Source organism: Sorex fumeus, unplaced genomic scaffold (genome assembly GCF_029834395.1).
Source record: "Sorex fumeus unplaced genomic scaffold, SorFum_2.1 ptg000035l, whole genome shotgun sequence".
Lineage (NCBI taxonomy): Eukaryota > Metazoa > Chordata > Mammalia > Eulipotyphla > Soricidae > Sorex > Sorex fumeus.
The window spans coordinates 10,213,310-10,229,621 of record NW_026606092.1 but is presented as its reverse complement, the minus strand read 5'-3'; the positions used below and the strand labels follow the sequence as shown (position 1 = coordinate 10,229,621).

At 37.0% G+C, this 16,312-nt stretch overlaps 1 protein-coding gene across 1 annotated transcript in view; it reads left to right on the top strand.

Moving 5' to 3' along the window:
- The window catches only part of GALNT13 (polypeptide N-acetylgalactosaminyltransferase 13), a 687,813-nt gene that overhangs the window by 243,983 nt on the left and 427,518 nt on the right, over positions 1-16,312 (top strand). Inside the window, 1 exon segment of the mRNA XM_056117614.1 lies at positions 8,998-9,166. Within this exon segment, the coding sequence (XP_055973589.1) occupies positions 8,998-9,166 (169 nt within the window).

Below are 16,312 nucleotides of genomic sequence, written 5' to 3'. Positions count from 1 at the left end.
CGTGAACTCTATTGCGGATTCACTACCAAGATCTCACCATTCTACAAAGAAGTAATCATCCATATCAAGAGAGGGGTTCGGCAGGGTGATACCATTTCACCAAAACTCTTCAGTGCCACCCTCGAGAACATCATGCGACGACTAGAATGGGAAAACATGGGAGTGAAGATAGATGGTCGGCAACTACACCACCTCCGCTTTGCTGATGACATCGTTCTAATAACACCAAACATCAGCCAAGCGGCACAAATGCTTGCGGACTTTGACCGTGAGTGTGGAAAGGTCGGACTACAACTGAATCTTACGAAGACAATGTTTATGAGAAACAGCCTTGTTCCTGACGCTCCATTCGCTCTCAACGGAACCACCATCTCCGAATGCAACAGTTATATATACTTAGGTCGAGAAATCAACATGATGAATGACCTGGCACCTGAGTTACGCAGGAGGAAGAGAGCGGCTTGGAATGCCTTCAAGAGCATTGAAGAAATAACTAAAAGGACAAAGAACCTCCAGCTACGAGCACATCTCTTTGATTCCACTATTCTTCCTGCATTAACATATGCCTCAGAGACCTGGACCCTACAAAAACAGGATGAGAACACTATTCGGGTCTCTCAAAGAGGAATCGAAAGAACTATGCTTGGAATATCACGATTCACTCAAATGAGAGATAGAATCCAGAGTTCTGATCTTCGTCAACGCTCAAGAATCAGGGACGCTGTCTCATTTGCCAAGACATTAAAAATCAGATGGGCTGGACATGTAATGAGGTTTACAGACAACCGCTGGACTAGAGCCATTACTGATTGGATTCCACGAGACATCAAAAGATCACGTGGACGCCCACCTATAAGATGGTCAGACTTCTTCGTCAAGACCCTAAATGATCGGTTTGAGGCTCTACATGTTCCTAAAACGAACAGATACCATTGGGCTACGCTAGCACGCAACCGGGATGAATGGAGACGTTACTGGCACCCGCTCGAATAAATCGATGAATAACGGGGATTAAGTGATTAAGTGAAGTGAACATGATCTTATAATTTTGTTTATAATACATAACTATAATCTTTTTTTAAATGTCAAGCAAAGGACAGCCATGCCTTTGTAAACATTACAAAATAAAATACTTTTCTGTAGTTTTACCTACCTTTATTTATTATAATATATACTTAAAATGTCCTGGCCCTTTTCCACATAGAGTGAAAATAAATCCCTTCTATTTTGTAGTAATATGTTCATTACACTATTCTTTTCCTACAGTGTAATGCATTTTTGTCAGTGTTTATAAGTGACATTTTAATTAACTGTGAATGATGAATGCACTCTTAATTTCTAAAAAGAATTCCATCTAAAGATTCTGTAATGTTTATTTACTGAATACAAATCTCAAATAAACATTCAAGGGAAAAATCATATTTTCTCAGAAATTAAGTTTACAGACGAAAATCTGCAAAATAGTACATTATAAATAATTATACATAAAGAATAGTTTATAAAATATTTCAGTTAAGAGAAGGAATCATTTGACCTCTTCTTAAGTTACTTGAGAAGTAGAGTACTTCCGAAGTCATTATAGAATTTTTTTCAATACTTTCAGTAGCATAAAAACTGAAAGAAAATAAATTCATAGGAATGGAAGGTACCTTAATGCCTAATTACAACATCTTAACAAATATACAGATTTTTCACCCCCAGCTATATTCATCTTATGCTTCTAATGTTAGGGATAATTTGCTTACTATCCCTAAGATATGGATAGAATTTGGTTTTAGATAAAATGTTAGCAATTATTATTGTTTTTGTTTCCTAAAGAAAATAAGACTTCATAAAGTTACTTTGGACAATAAATGTTTAAGTAGTTTTCATGCTCTAAACATTAATATATTTTGTAGTTTTCCAAATATTTTCTACATATGAGGGCATTTTTAGATTAATCACTTTCCTGACATCTTTATATCTATATATAAAATTACCTGTTATTTTTCATTTGTTTCAAAGTCTGGTAAACGTTTAATGAGAGTAATCAACTTAAAGACCAACTGTATACTAATACTAGTATTATTAGGTTCAATGTGCTATAAAATGAAAGGAAATTTAGAGTTCTTCTGTTCTAAACTAGTTTTGAATATATTTTTATAAAATGTTATAGTAGAAAACTGTTTTCACATGCATCATTTTGCAGTATTTTACTGTAGTCTGTATAAAAATATTTGAATTTTGAAGTATCTGGAAGTTACATTCAGAAGGATGAATTTTTAAAGTATGATAAAACATTAAAAATTATTTTCTCGAACCCGGAACTTGTATTTCACCATGCAAGACTCGGGACGTCCCCCAGACGCCGGGAGACAAAGCAGATCTGAGCCTCTCTGCATCTCCCTTTCCACCGCCCAAGCCGAGCTGGTCTCTTTTCCCCACCCAGTCTTTACTCCCCGACACACACCAGGTATCCGTGGGTTTGTGGCCACTTGAGAAGTGGGCGTTGCTTTTAAAAAGTGGGCGTGGCCTAATTTTGGGCCAGACAACGCTTACTCAGTTGCAAGTAGTTTACTCAAACCAAGAAATCTAACCCCTACACCTTCACAACAACATGAAGAAACAGCACAAATCCCCGCAACAGGGAGACTACGAGGAAACAAGTCCAGAAGCCTCAGTAGGTGCTAGCCACGTTAGGGACTTCTCTGACAAGGAATTCAGATATGAAGTCATTAAGATGTTCAATCAACTCAATGAAACAGTCAGACAGATATCCACTAAATTGAAAGAGGACATGAAAGAAACAATCGATCGCACAATTGACAAAATACAGGAAGAAATGAGAGCAGAAATTGGAAAGCTTCTCACAGAAATGGCATGAATCAGAGATTCCATAGATGAAATAAAAAACTCAGTCTGTGCCCTCAAAAATAGAATGACTACAGCTGAGGAAAGAATCAGTGAGCTGGAAGATCAGCTACACCAATCCAACACACAACAACAAACAATGGCAAAGGACCTCAAAATAGCTCTACAGAGAACAAGAGTCCCAGGAGACGATTCCAAAAGAAACAACATTAGAACCACTGGACTACCAAAAGCTCAGGGAAACAATCCCAATGAAAAAACCATGGATAAACAAATCATCACCGAGAAATTCCCAGAGCTCCTCAATACAGCCAATCAGATTCAAGAAGCCCAAAGGGTGCCAGATAAAAGAGACCCTAACAGAAACAGTCCAAGACATATTATAGTTAGAATGATCGATGCTGCCGATAGAGACACAATACTACAAGCACCAGGGCAAAAAAGGAAATCACATACAAAGGAGCACCCATGAGATTCACAGCAGACCTCTCAGAGGAAACCCTACAAGCCCGAAGACAGTGGCGAGATATAGTCAAAAAACTCACTGAAATGAATGCTTCACCAAGAATACTCTATCCGGCTAAACTCTCACTCCAAATAGATGGAAATCTACACTATTTTCTAGATAAACAGTATCTCAGGAACTTCATAGACTCAAAACCAAACCTAAAACAAGGGCAAAAGGGGCTACTATAAGACAAGACAAACCCTACAACCACAACACACCCTTACAGAAAGATGACACAAAATCCCATAACCATACTCTCTCTCAATGTCAACGGTCTAAATTCACCATTTAAGAGACACAGAGTGGCAAAATGGATACAGAGACAGAACCCAACATTCTGCTGCCTACAAGAAACTCATCTCAACACTCAGAGCAAACACAGACTCAAAGTCAAAAGATGGAAAACAACCCTGCAAGCAAATAGGTCCTGCAAAAAAGATGGGGTGGCCATACTAGTATCCGACATTAATTTCACCTTGAAAAAGACTAGAAGGGACAGTGAAGGGTATTTTCTCTTCATCGAGGGATACGTACAACAGAAAGAAATCACACTCTTAAATGTATTCCACACCTAATGGGGGAACAGCTAAATATTTAAAACAACTGCTAGCAGATTTTAAGGAGGACATTGCAAGCAACACAATAGTACTTGGAGACTTCAACATCCCCCTATCACCTCTGGACAGATCGACAAGAACAAAACCCAGCAAGGAATCATTGACTTTGAAAGAAGAAATAGAAGAGAGAGGGCTTATAGACCTATACAGGGCTTTACACCCCAAAAAGAAAGAATACACATTCTTCTCCAGTGCACACGAAACATTTTCCAAAATAGACCATGTGCTAGGACACAAAACATTCCTCAACATAATTAGGAAGACAGAAATAGTATCAGCCATCTTTTCAGACCATGATGCACTGAGGATAGAAATGAATCACACACAGACACGGAGAACCAAATCAAACACCTGGAAATTAAACAACTCAATGCTGAACAACGAGTGGGTCAGGAACGAAGTCAAGGATGAAATCAAAAGATACCTGGAAACAAATGAGGATGAATACACGAGCTACCAGAACCTATGGGATGCAGCAAAATCTGTATTAAGGGGAAATTTTATAGCTCTGCAAGCATATCTCAGAACAGAAGAAAGGATGCACATAAACAACTTGACCTCACAGCTCCAAACCTTAGAAAAGGATCAACAGAAAGAGCCTGAATCAGGCAGAAGGAAAGAGATCATAAAACTTAGAGCAGAAATCCATGACATGGAAACCAAAGAAACAATCTGAAAGATCGATGAAACCAAGAGCTGCTTCTTTGAGAAAATAAACGAGATAGATAAACCACTAGCAACACTCACAAAGAAACAGAGAGAGAGAACCCTAATAAATCGAATCAGAAATAAGAAGGGGGATATCACATCAGAAATCAAAGAAATCCAAAAGATCACCAGAGACTACTTTGAAAGTCTTTATGCCATGAAACAAGAGAACCTAGAAGAAATGTACAAACTCCTGGACTCCTATACTCTCCCAAAGCTGAATCAAGAAGATCTGGAGTATCTGAATAGACCTATTAACATCAACAAAATAGAAACTGTAATCAAAAGTCTTCCCAAAAACAAAAGCCCAGGTCCAGATGGATTCACTAGCGAATTTTTCCAAACACTTAAAGATGACCTACTGCCAGTCCTTCTCAAGCTTTTCCAGGAAATTGAAAAAACGGAAACTCTCCCAAACAGTTTCTATGAAGCCTATATCTCTCTAATACCAAAAGGAAACAAAGACACCACGAGAAAAGAAAACTACAGGCCGATATCCCTGATGAACAAGGATGCGAAGATTCTCAACAAAATACTAGCAGATAGAATTCAACTACTCATCAAAAAGATCATACACCATGACCAATTAGGATTCATCCCTGGGATGCAAGGCTGTTTAACACTCGGAAATCAATCAACATAGTCCACCATATCAACAAAAGAAAAGATAAAAATCATATGATCATATCAATAGATGCAGAGAAAGCATTTGACATGATCCAGTACCCATTTATGATGAAAACCCTAGCCAAAATGGGGATAGAGGGGACTTTCCTCAAAAGTTAAAGCCATCTACCACAAGCCTACAGCAAACATCGTCCTCAATGGCGAAAAACTGAGAGCCTTTTCTCTAAGATCAGGGAAGAGACAAGGATGTCCACTCTCTCCACAGCTGTTCAATATAGTACTGGAAGTACTTGCAATAGCGATTAGGCAAGAAAAAGATATTAGGGGCATCCAGGTAGGAAAGGAAGAAATCAAACTCTCACTATTCGCAGATGATATGATACTATACTTAGAGAATTCTAAAACCTCTACCAAGAAACTGCTAGAAACAATAGGCTTGTATAGTAAAGTTGCAGGCCATAAAATTAATACCCAAAGTCCATGACTTTCATATATGCAAATAGCGAGAGAGAAGAAATTAACATGAAGAAAACAATCCCATTTACAATTGTGCCCAGAAAATCAAGTACCGAGGAATCAGCTTTCTAAGGAAGTAAAGGACCTGTACAAAGAAAACTACAAAATGCTACTTCAGGAAATAAAAGAGGATACGAGGAAATGGAAAAATATCCCCTGTTCATGAATTGGGAGAATTAACATTGTCAAAATGGCAATACTTCCCATAGCACTGTATAAATTCAATGTGATGCCTATTAGGATACCCATGACATTCTTCAAAGAAGTGGAGCAAACACTCCTGAAATTTATATGGAACAATAAGCCCCCTTGAATAGCTAAAGCAATTCTTGGGAAAAAGAAAATGGAAGGAATCAACCTCCCTAACTTCAAACTCTACTACAAGGCAGTAATAATTAAAAAGCATGGTACTGGAACAAAGGCAGAGCTGTAGACCAATGGAACATGATTCAATATACTGACATCTTCTCCAAAGCATCCGAGCATCTAATCTTCGAGAAGGGGGCAAGAAAAGTGAAGTGGAATAGGGAAGGCCTCTTTACCAAATTGTGCTGGCAAAACTGGACTGCTGCATGCAAAAAAATGCGCTCTAATCTCTGCCCAACACCATATACAAAAGTAAGATCTAAGTGGATTAAAGACCTCAACATCAGACCGGAATCTATAAGGTGCATTGAGGAAAATGTTGGCAAAACCCTCCATGACATAGAAGCTAATGGTGTCTTCAAAGATGTCACACCACTGGCCAAGCAAGTGAAAACAGAGATAGACAAATGGGACTATTTTAAACTAAGAAGCTTCTGCACCTCAAAAGAAACAGTGACCAAAATACAAAGACAGTCTACAGAATGGGAAATGATATTCGCCAAATACACATCTGATAAGGGATTAATGTCAGGGATATACAAACTACTGGTTGAACTCCACAAAAAGAAAACTTTCAACCCCATAAAAAATAAGGAGATGAAATGAATAGAACCTTTCACAAAGAAGAAATCCGCATGGCTAAAAGGCACATGAGAAAATGTTCCACATCATTAATCATCAGGGAGATGCAGACCAAAGCCACAATGGGATATCATTTCACACCACAGAGACTGGCCTATATCCACAAGAAGAAAAGCAACCGGTGCTTCCGCGGATGTGGTGAGAAAGGGACACTCCTTCACTGTTGGTGGGAATGCCGACTGGTTCAGCCCTTTTGGAAAACAGTATGGACGATTCTCAAAAAATTAAAAATTGAGCTCCCATTTGATCCAGCAATACCACTCCTGGGAATATATCCCAGAGAGGCAAAAAAGTATAGTCGAAGTGACATCTGCAATTGTCTGTTTATTGCAGCCAGAATCTGGAAAAAACCCGAGTGCCCGAGAACAGATGACTGGTTAAAGAAACTTTGGTACATTTACACAATGGAGTAGTATGTAGCTATTAGAAAAGACGAAGTCACGAAATTTACATCCCAGTGGTACTACATGGAAAGTATCATGTTAAGCGAAATGACTCAGAAAGAAAGGGATAGACATAGAAAGATTGCATTCATCTGGGGAACATAAAGTAACAAAATAGGAGACCAACACCCAAGAATGGCTGAGATTAGTACCAGGAATTTTACTCCATGACTTAGAGGCCAACCACATATACTAGGGGGAAAGGGAGCTCAGATAAAGACGGGAACACCAAATAAAGGTGTTGGGAGGATCCTCCCAGGATGGGAGAAGCATGCGGAAAGTAGACTATAGACTAAACATGATTGTGACCCATTGCCTCTTTTGCAAACCACAAACCCAATAAGAGAAAGAGAACAAAAGGGAATGCCCTGCCACAGAGGCAGGGTGGGATGGGGGGGGATGATTAAGTTAAGATTATACTAGTACATATATGGTTTATATATATATGTGTGTGTGTGTGTGTGTGTGTGTGTGTGTGTGTGTAAGACACTAATCTTATTGCATTATTAATTTTAAATAGTCACATAAGTATATTCATATGCAGCCACACATACATATCACAGACATACAATCACACACTCTCTCACACGCACACACACACGAGACAAATAGAGAGAGATTTTACAATTTAAAAGGTCATTAGTGATAATCTAGAGGAAATGGCAAGAACATTAAACTTTATATTGAATGATCAGTTCTTGTATAAAATAGTCAAGTCTAGGATGTTGTTACAAAATTCCCATTCAACATCCAAATCCAACATGGCTTTTGAAAAATTACGTATCACCCCTCTGAAAGTTCTTTTAACTTATTAGAATATGCTTTGACAGGAAAATCAAATTGTGATATGAAGAAAAAATTATCAACCTGGCTTACTTTTATTAAAATGTAATCACTGTCATTGTCACTGTCCTCCCGTTGTTCATCAATTTGCTCGAACGGGCCCAGTAACATTGTGAGACTTGTTACTGTGTTTGGCATATCAAATATGTCACGGGTAGTTTGCCAGGCTTTGCCATGTGGGCGAGATACTCTCAGTAGTTTGCCAGGCTCTCCAAGAGGAGTGGAGGAATCGAACTCGGGTCGACCCTGTTGGCTGCGTGCAAGGCAAACACCCTACCCGCTGTGCTATTCCTCCAGCCCTAAAATGTAATAATGGTAGATATGTGAAATAAAATTAGTTATGAAAATAATTTTATCTTGGTTTATTTTGAAAGCTCTTTAAGCTTGATTTGCACTTGCTCAGCTCTATCTTTTAAAATTATATTTATAAGCATGCCGTATGTTTAACTTTAAGTATTTGGTACTGCTTATTGGAGTAATGATTTGTCAAATCATATGCCTAGACCGAAAAGACACTATCCAGACTTGAATTACTGTGTAAATTATTTCAGGGGCTGGAGTGATAGATAGTGCAGCAGACGGTGTGCTTTACTTACACGTGGCCGACCCAGGCAAGTTCATTGAGCCCTGCCATATGTGATCCCTGTGTGCAAAGCTAGGAATGATCTCTGAGAACTGCTGAGTGTGACCCTAAAGACAAAATCCAAACAAATAAAAGCAAATAATTTGAGCTATTTAGTTTATGATTTGTAAGTAATAAAATGAAATATTGTTATTTGTTCAGTATATAATATACTTTAGGATCTAAACTGACACTTTTCCCCCTTCTATTACCTGTATGTTTGTACGTATGTGTGTATCTGTCTGTATTTTACAGCTGTCATTTCTCGAAACCAAGAAGGGCCAGGAGAAATGGGAAAGGCTGTGCTGATTCCTAAAGACGACCAAGAGAAAATGAAAGAACTATTTAAAATCAATCAGTTTAATCTTATGGCGAGCGATTTGATTGCCCTTAACAGAAGTCTGCCAGATGTAAGATTGGAAGGGTGAGTTTACATGTGTTATACAACCTTATGTATTAATGTGCATACTAATCTGTAATTTCAATACTTGTGAACTGCAGTTAACTCAAATTATTTTTGTTTTAGAACTATATGGTTCAGAATAACTTTCCTATCTAAGGAATTTACTGCTTATCCATGTGATATTTTCTTCTCTGACAGAGCAAAGTATGTTTCTTACACAGAATATGTTGAATAAAAAAGTAACAGGTTTTACTTCATGAGGTGCTTTTTGGTTTAGCTTTGCTTTATCTTGCCAAATACAGCGTAAACAGGTTCTTAGATTATTTGCTTCCCTTATACTTTGCTTTGTAAAACTATATGCTTTGATATTCCAACTTAAAAATATCTAGTTGCCTGAATGAATCTTTGGCCTTTTAAAATATTTATTATGTATTCAGGCAGTTTATGCTGCTATATATTACTTGAATGTGCAGTTATCAGCCATGGAAGAAATAATCTCTTGAAAAGGATAAAGCATGGACAGTGGTATTGAAAATTCATCTTGTATGTAATGAACTGTAAGCTATGTTCTTAATAGTTGAACATATTTTTAAAAAATAATAGAAATAGAATATTTAGCTGCATTAATTGTTGCAATATAAGGTGCTGATGGAAATCCTCTTGCATATTAAAGACATGCTTTTTTTTCAGAAATATCTGAGATTACATATATCCTCAAAATGCACTATTTAAAAGTAGATGTTCTCACAGACATGAAATTACTTTACCTATATACAATAAAAATATGGTTAGTGAAAATGAAATTGTTCCAATAATGTACTATGTTATGTTAGCAATGTAGTTTTATATTTACTGATAATGAGTTTTCCTTTTGACTTACATCATTTAAGACTTACATTAATTAAGACTTATATAGAGTAATCAAAACATTGTTGAGAAGTGGCACACAGTTATCAAAAGTTTCATTTGGAAGCTTAGTGTCATTAGTTTAATTTATATCTCACATACTTTTAAAAATGCCTCTCTTAAGGAAACCACAATAATTAAATATTATGAACATTTTTGGTCATTACCAATAGGCCTCAGAAAGGCCTGGGCTGGAGCGATAGCACAGCGGTAGGGCGTTTGCCTTGCACGCAGCCAACATGGCCGACCCGAGTTCGATTCCTCCGCCCCTCTCGGAGAACCCGGCAAGCTACCGAGAGTATCTTGCCCGCAAGGCAGAGCCTGGCAAGCTCCCTGTGACATATTCAATATGTCAAACACAGTAACAACAAAGTCTCCAATGGAGACGTTACTGGGCCCACTCGAGCAAATCGACGAACAACAGGAGGGCATTTACCTTTACCTTTACCAATAGGCCAAAATTCCCAACATTTATGTATTTCACACACTAAATAATTTTTACATGACATTTCAATATTCATATATATATATTATATTTCTTTACATATTATAGATAGATACACTTGCTTTTTTTTTTTTTTTGCTTTTTGGGTCACACCTGGCGATACACAAGGGTTACTTATGGCTCTGCACTCAGGAGTTATTCCTGGCAGTGCTCAGGAGACCATATGGGATGCTGGGAATCGAACCTGGGTCGGCTGCATGCAAGGCAAACGCCCTACCTGCTGTGCTATCTCTCCAGCCCCTACACTTGCTTTTTTAAATATGCCATAAACAAATTGTACTAAATAATTTCAGTCATTTTTGATACTGTTAACATGCTGAGATATTGCATTATAATAAAATAAGTCTTTTATAGTTATGTATTCAAAAATAATATAAACAGCATTTTATTTTTATTTTATTTTATTACATTTTATTTATTTATTTTTATTGAATAACCATGAGATACAGTTACAGAATTACAAACTTTCATGATTATATTTCACTCATACAATGATTGACACCCATCCCTCTACCAGTGCCCATTCTCCACCACCAATGTCCCCAGTACCCCTCCTGCCACCCCGCCTCTCCCCACCACCTATCTCTGTGGCAGGCACATTTCCTCTTACTCTCTCTCTTCTTTTGGGTCTTCTGGTTTGCAATGCAGGTACTAAGAGGCCGACATGTTTGGTTCATAGTCTACTTTCAGCACACATATCCCATCTCGAGCGATCCTTTTAAACATCATTTACTTAGTGGTCCCTTCTCTATCCCAGTTGCCTTTTCCCCCAGTATGTGAGGCTGTAAACAGCATTTTTTTTTATAATTTATTTATTTATTGAATCACTGTGGGAAAAGTTACAGAGCTTTCGGGTTTAGGTCTCAGTCATGTAAATATCAAACACATTTCCCTTTACCAATACTTATTTTTAACCCCGAACCCCAATAGAACCCCACCTCCCACCCCTCCCAATTCCTGTGAGGCAGATGAGTTCTAGTTAATACTCTATCTGCTTTGACTAGATACCTTGTTTCGATAGAAGATGCACAATTATTGTTTAGAGTTTACGACCCACCCCCCACAATCAGACATGCTGAAACAGCGTTGTGAAATGATTTGCTTTCTACAACTTGGTTCAAGAATAAAATGATGTCGCGCAGCCATGATAGCGGCCGCGCGGTTTTGGATTTCTGCTATTTTACTTATTGACCCTGGAAGAATTTCTATTAAAAGTTAGATAGTTAAGAGATTGGTTTCTGTGCCCTGGAGTCGTGGCCGTGCCGGAGAGCCGCTCGTGGGGGGCAGCTGGCGACCTCGGTCGGGCGTGAGGGACGGCCCACAACGCCCCCCTTCCCATGAGGTCCCTGCCGCTCCCACCAACCCCGGCTCAGACCTGCTGTCCACAAGGCTCCCGTGCGGTCGCCATCTTTCTTTCCAGAGAGGAGCGGGCGAGCCGGTCTGTAAACAGCATTTTAAATCTCTTAAAATCTTGACTTTCAACTAGTAGAGCATAAATAAACTAAATTTTATATCACATGATATATCGATTTTCTCGAGCGGGCCCAGTAACGTCTCCATTGGAGACTTTGTTGTTACTGTGTCTGGCATATCGAATACGTCACCGGGAGCTTGCCAGGCTCTGCCGTGCGGGCGAGATACTCTCGGTAGCTTGCCGGGCTCTCCGAGAGGGGCAGAGGAATCGAACTCGGGTCGGCCATGTTGGCTGCGTGCAAGGCAAATGCCCTACCGCTGTGCTATATATTCCTTGAGTACTGAACTTTTTTTTATTGAATTGCTGCGAGAAACAGAGATACACAGTTGTTCATGGTCAGGTTTCAGTCAAACAATATTCCAACACCGATCCCTACACCACTGTGCATTTTCCACTACCAGTGCCCCCAGTGTCTCTCTCACCACCTTCCTTCCCCTCCACATCCAGCCTTTCTCTATGAGAGAGAGAGAAGGAACCATTTTTTAAATAAAAAATGAAGTAACAAGCTAATTTAAGATGTTTGTGGTAAAAGATATTTTAAGAGTCATTTATCATAATGAATACTTGAATGATTAAGCCCTAAACTATGGGAAAATCCAACATTTGACTAAATGAAGAATTCAAATTGATACAATGGGATACTTTTCATCTATTAAAAGATTAATTCTTATTCACTAGTTATATTATGAGTGAATTTGTGGCATTGTGCAACTTAAATAAATACAATTGTTAAAGGAAAATGCTATATTCAATCATAGATGGAAGAGAGCTAAGCAAAAGATACGTTAAACTAAACAAAAGCAGTCCTTTATATTCTGACAGTCTCAAAATGGCAGTTGCCAGAGGGGAAAAGTAATTGGAGGTGGATAAAATGGGGCAGGCAGGTCAAATGTGAGGGTGGAGCAGTAATACAATGGTTCTGGTGTGTGCACTCTGCATGGTACCCTGAACACCATCAGGAGTGATGACTGATCGCAAAGTTAGGAGTAAGTTCTGAACATTACGGGATGTTTCCCAAACAGCAACAATGACAACAAAAACAGAAATGGGTCAATTGTACGGCTGTTGGGGGAAACTAGACTTTTGAATGTGTTCATATTATAATGTATACACATGTGGACATGCATTTTTTACAATATTAAACTATTAGTTAAAAAGATATTATAGTACAAGAACAGCAAATATTATCAGTTATATATATTATATGGTTAAAGAGGGAATAAAAGATTTTATACAGTATTAGCAGCTTAGGGCAGGACCACTGTAGCAATATAGCACAGTCCTCCCTTTGTTCATCGATGTGCTCAAGCAGGCACCAGTAATGTCTCCATTGTGAAACTTGTTGTTAATGTTTTTGACATGTCCAATATATCACAGGCAGCTTCCCAGGCTTTGCCATGGAGGCAGAATACTCTCGGTAGCTTGCTGAGCTCTCCGAGAGAGGTGGAGGAATTGAACCTGAGTTGGCCGCCTGTAAGCAAATGCCCTACCTGGTATGCCCTACCCACTTCGGCCCAGGGCAGGACCAAGATGGGAAAATTGAAATACCCATGTTAACATTTTACTGCAATCATAGACCAGAAGTCCTACACTAGAATGAACAGACTTTCCACTGCATCATGTCAATAGAAGACACTCGAACTCCAAAGATAAACACTGGCTTGAAATTAAAATTTGGAAATAATCACACAGGTAAATTGTAACCGAATCCATATATAGCTTTTTCTTTTAAGATGGGATGAGCCCATTAATAAAATTTTTCTTAACAACATGCAACAAATGAAGAATAAAACATATAACTCAACTATTAATACCCTTAGTTCAAGATATCTATATCTACTATAAATAGCAGAAACAGTAGGGAACTTTAACACCCCATACTTCCAATAGCCAGAAGAGCTAGTAAGAAAATTACCAGTGAATTTATTCACTTATAACATCACATTTTACTAGAATATACACCTAAACTGGCTTGACTAAATTTAGAAAATTGTCCAAATAGTTTAATGTGTCATCCTTCATATCGATCTATAAATATTTGAATATGTGTTCAGAGGAATACAGTTAAGTAAACATTCATTGTTTTCAAAGATAAGAGACTGGGTAAACAGTTATCTTAGAGACAATTTTGATGAAACTTCAGGACAAATTTGACTTAATGTCTTCCTCTAGAGATGTCAAAGTGTTATTTTCTCAGTTATTTACTTTATTCAAATGCATAATAACCATATATTGTGCATTTGAATATATTATATAATATACTTTAATTATTTGGAGGATATAAAATGACAATGTTACATATAATTATAGTCCTTTGTTATTTTAGATTCAGTTGAGGCTAAATATCTAACTAATATTCTTTCTTTTCTTAGTCTATTTCTATTTCTTTGATTCTCTGATAATCTTTCTCTTTGTGTATATATATGCATATATTTAATTGAATTGAATTGAAATTAAATCAATTGTAATTATAATCCTCTAAGATAATTGCCCAACCAGAATTCTGATTCAATTACTGTAACTGCAACTAACCCTCCAGATATTTGCCCAGTCAAAATTCTGATACAAATTTAAAAAAACTTTTGCATTAATTTCAGTGTTTATAACTGTCTTAAATGTGTTATATTTATCATAAATTTTATTCTAATAATTTTTAAATTTATATAATTTGGATTTAACAATAGGAAGTAAATAAATACATATGACTTTTAGGAGCAAATCTCTGGGAGGCCGAAGAGATAGTATAGCAGATAAAGTGCTTTCTTGTTTATGGCCAACTCAGTTCGATTCCTGGCACTCTGTAAGCACCCCCACCCTGCGCAGTCCTGTGAGGCGTGATCCCTGAGCACAGAGCCAAGAGCAATCCATGAGCACTGCCAGGTCTGACCCCCAAAACAAACAAAAAGATGTTATTTTGTTATCATATAGTATGCTATTATTTGAACAGAGAAAACATACTAAAGAAACCATTAAAGTAATTATACTATTTTAAGCACAATAAGTGATAAGTACTGTTCATGTGCTAAAGATATCAGTAAAAGTCGAATTCTGTTTTATGGAATTTAGGAAAAAGAACAAAGAATAATCAGGTGTAAAAAAATTATAGTAGTGAAGAGAGATCTCTTGGAGAAGTTTGCATTTGAATGAATGAACTTTAGCAACCTAGGTATTGTAAGTTTTTATTAATATATAGCTTATGCAGAGCTGTTTAGACTTTAAAGGTTTCCTGGAACGTATAGTATTAAAAACATAAAAGACTTTTATATGTATATATATATGAGTCATATACATATATGGAATGGAACAAGTATTAAGCTAATGCATGTGTGAATATGTGAGTGTAAGTTGTATTATTTTAAAAGTGCTGTTTAAAATTTATTTTCATGAAAGTTAGAAACAATCATATTTGGTGTGTAAAGACTTTTTTTCAAAGTTACCTTATTCCTGTAAGTTTTCTGGAAATATTTAAAAGAAAATTAACTATGATCTCAATTAATGAGCTATGAATGTGACTCTATTATATGCCAAACAGATAGGGGGAATAACAAATAATTACAGATTTTTCAATAAATTTTGGGCAAAATATGGAACTACACGACATCAATTTCAAGATTTGAATTTCTAAAATGATTTTGGATCTCGGATATCATTAAATTTCTAAGTAGCAATTTTGTTTCACTGATTAAAACAAATAGTCCCTATTATTTTTTATTTGAGTTGCATGCTTTTGAAAACAATAGTAACAAATGGGCATAATAAGCACAGATGAGTAAATTGAATATACTTATATAAACAGCTCATTGCAGTATTATAATACACCTATAGGTTGTAAAAATGACAAAGAAAAGAATTGAGCTTAGTATCTGGTAGTCTTTTAAGTTTACCATAACTAACATCCTGTGAAAATCTATTCCCTGTAGCTTTATTCCTTTCTTGTTTTGGGGATAAAGTGAGGAAATGTTTAAAGTAATTGGCTTCTCTATGGATTATGCAGTTCTTTTTAATATAAAATTAACAGTGATTATTGGATACATATGTGTGGAAGCATTACGGGAAATTAAAACAAAATTCTAAGGTTCTTTGGCATTTCCTTGTATTCAGATACTTAATAACCTTTCAAGTTCTGGTATTGAGCTGTTTCAAGGTTACAATGCGGCTGGTGTTTAAATCTATTCCATCAGGAAAAAATGAAGAAATAGAAAATTTATTTCAGCTATTTATATCCAAGACCAAATAACTGCTTCTTACATATGCAAACTTGCGAACTGATTAAAAAAATACA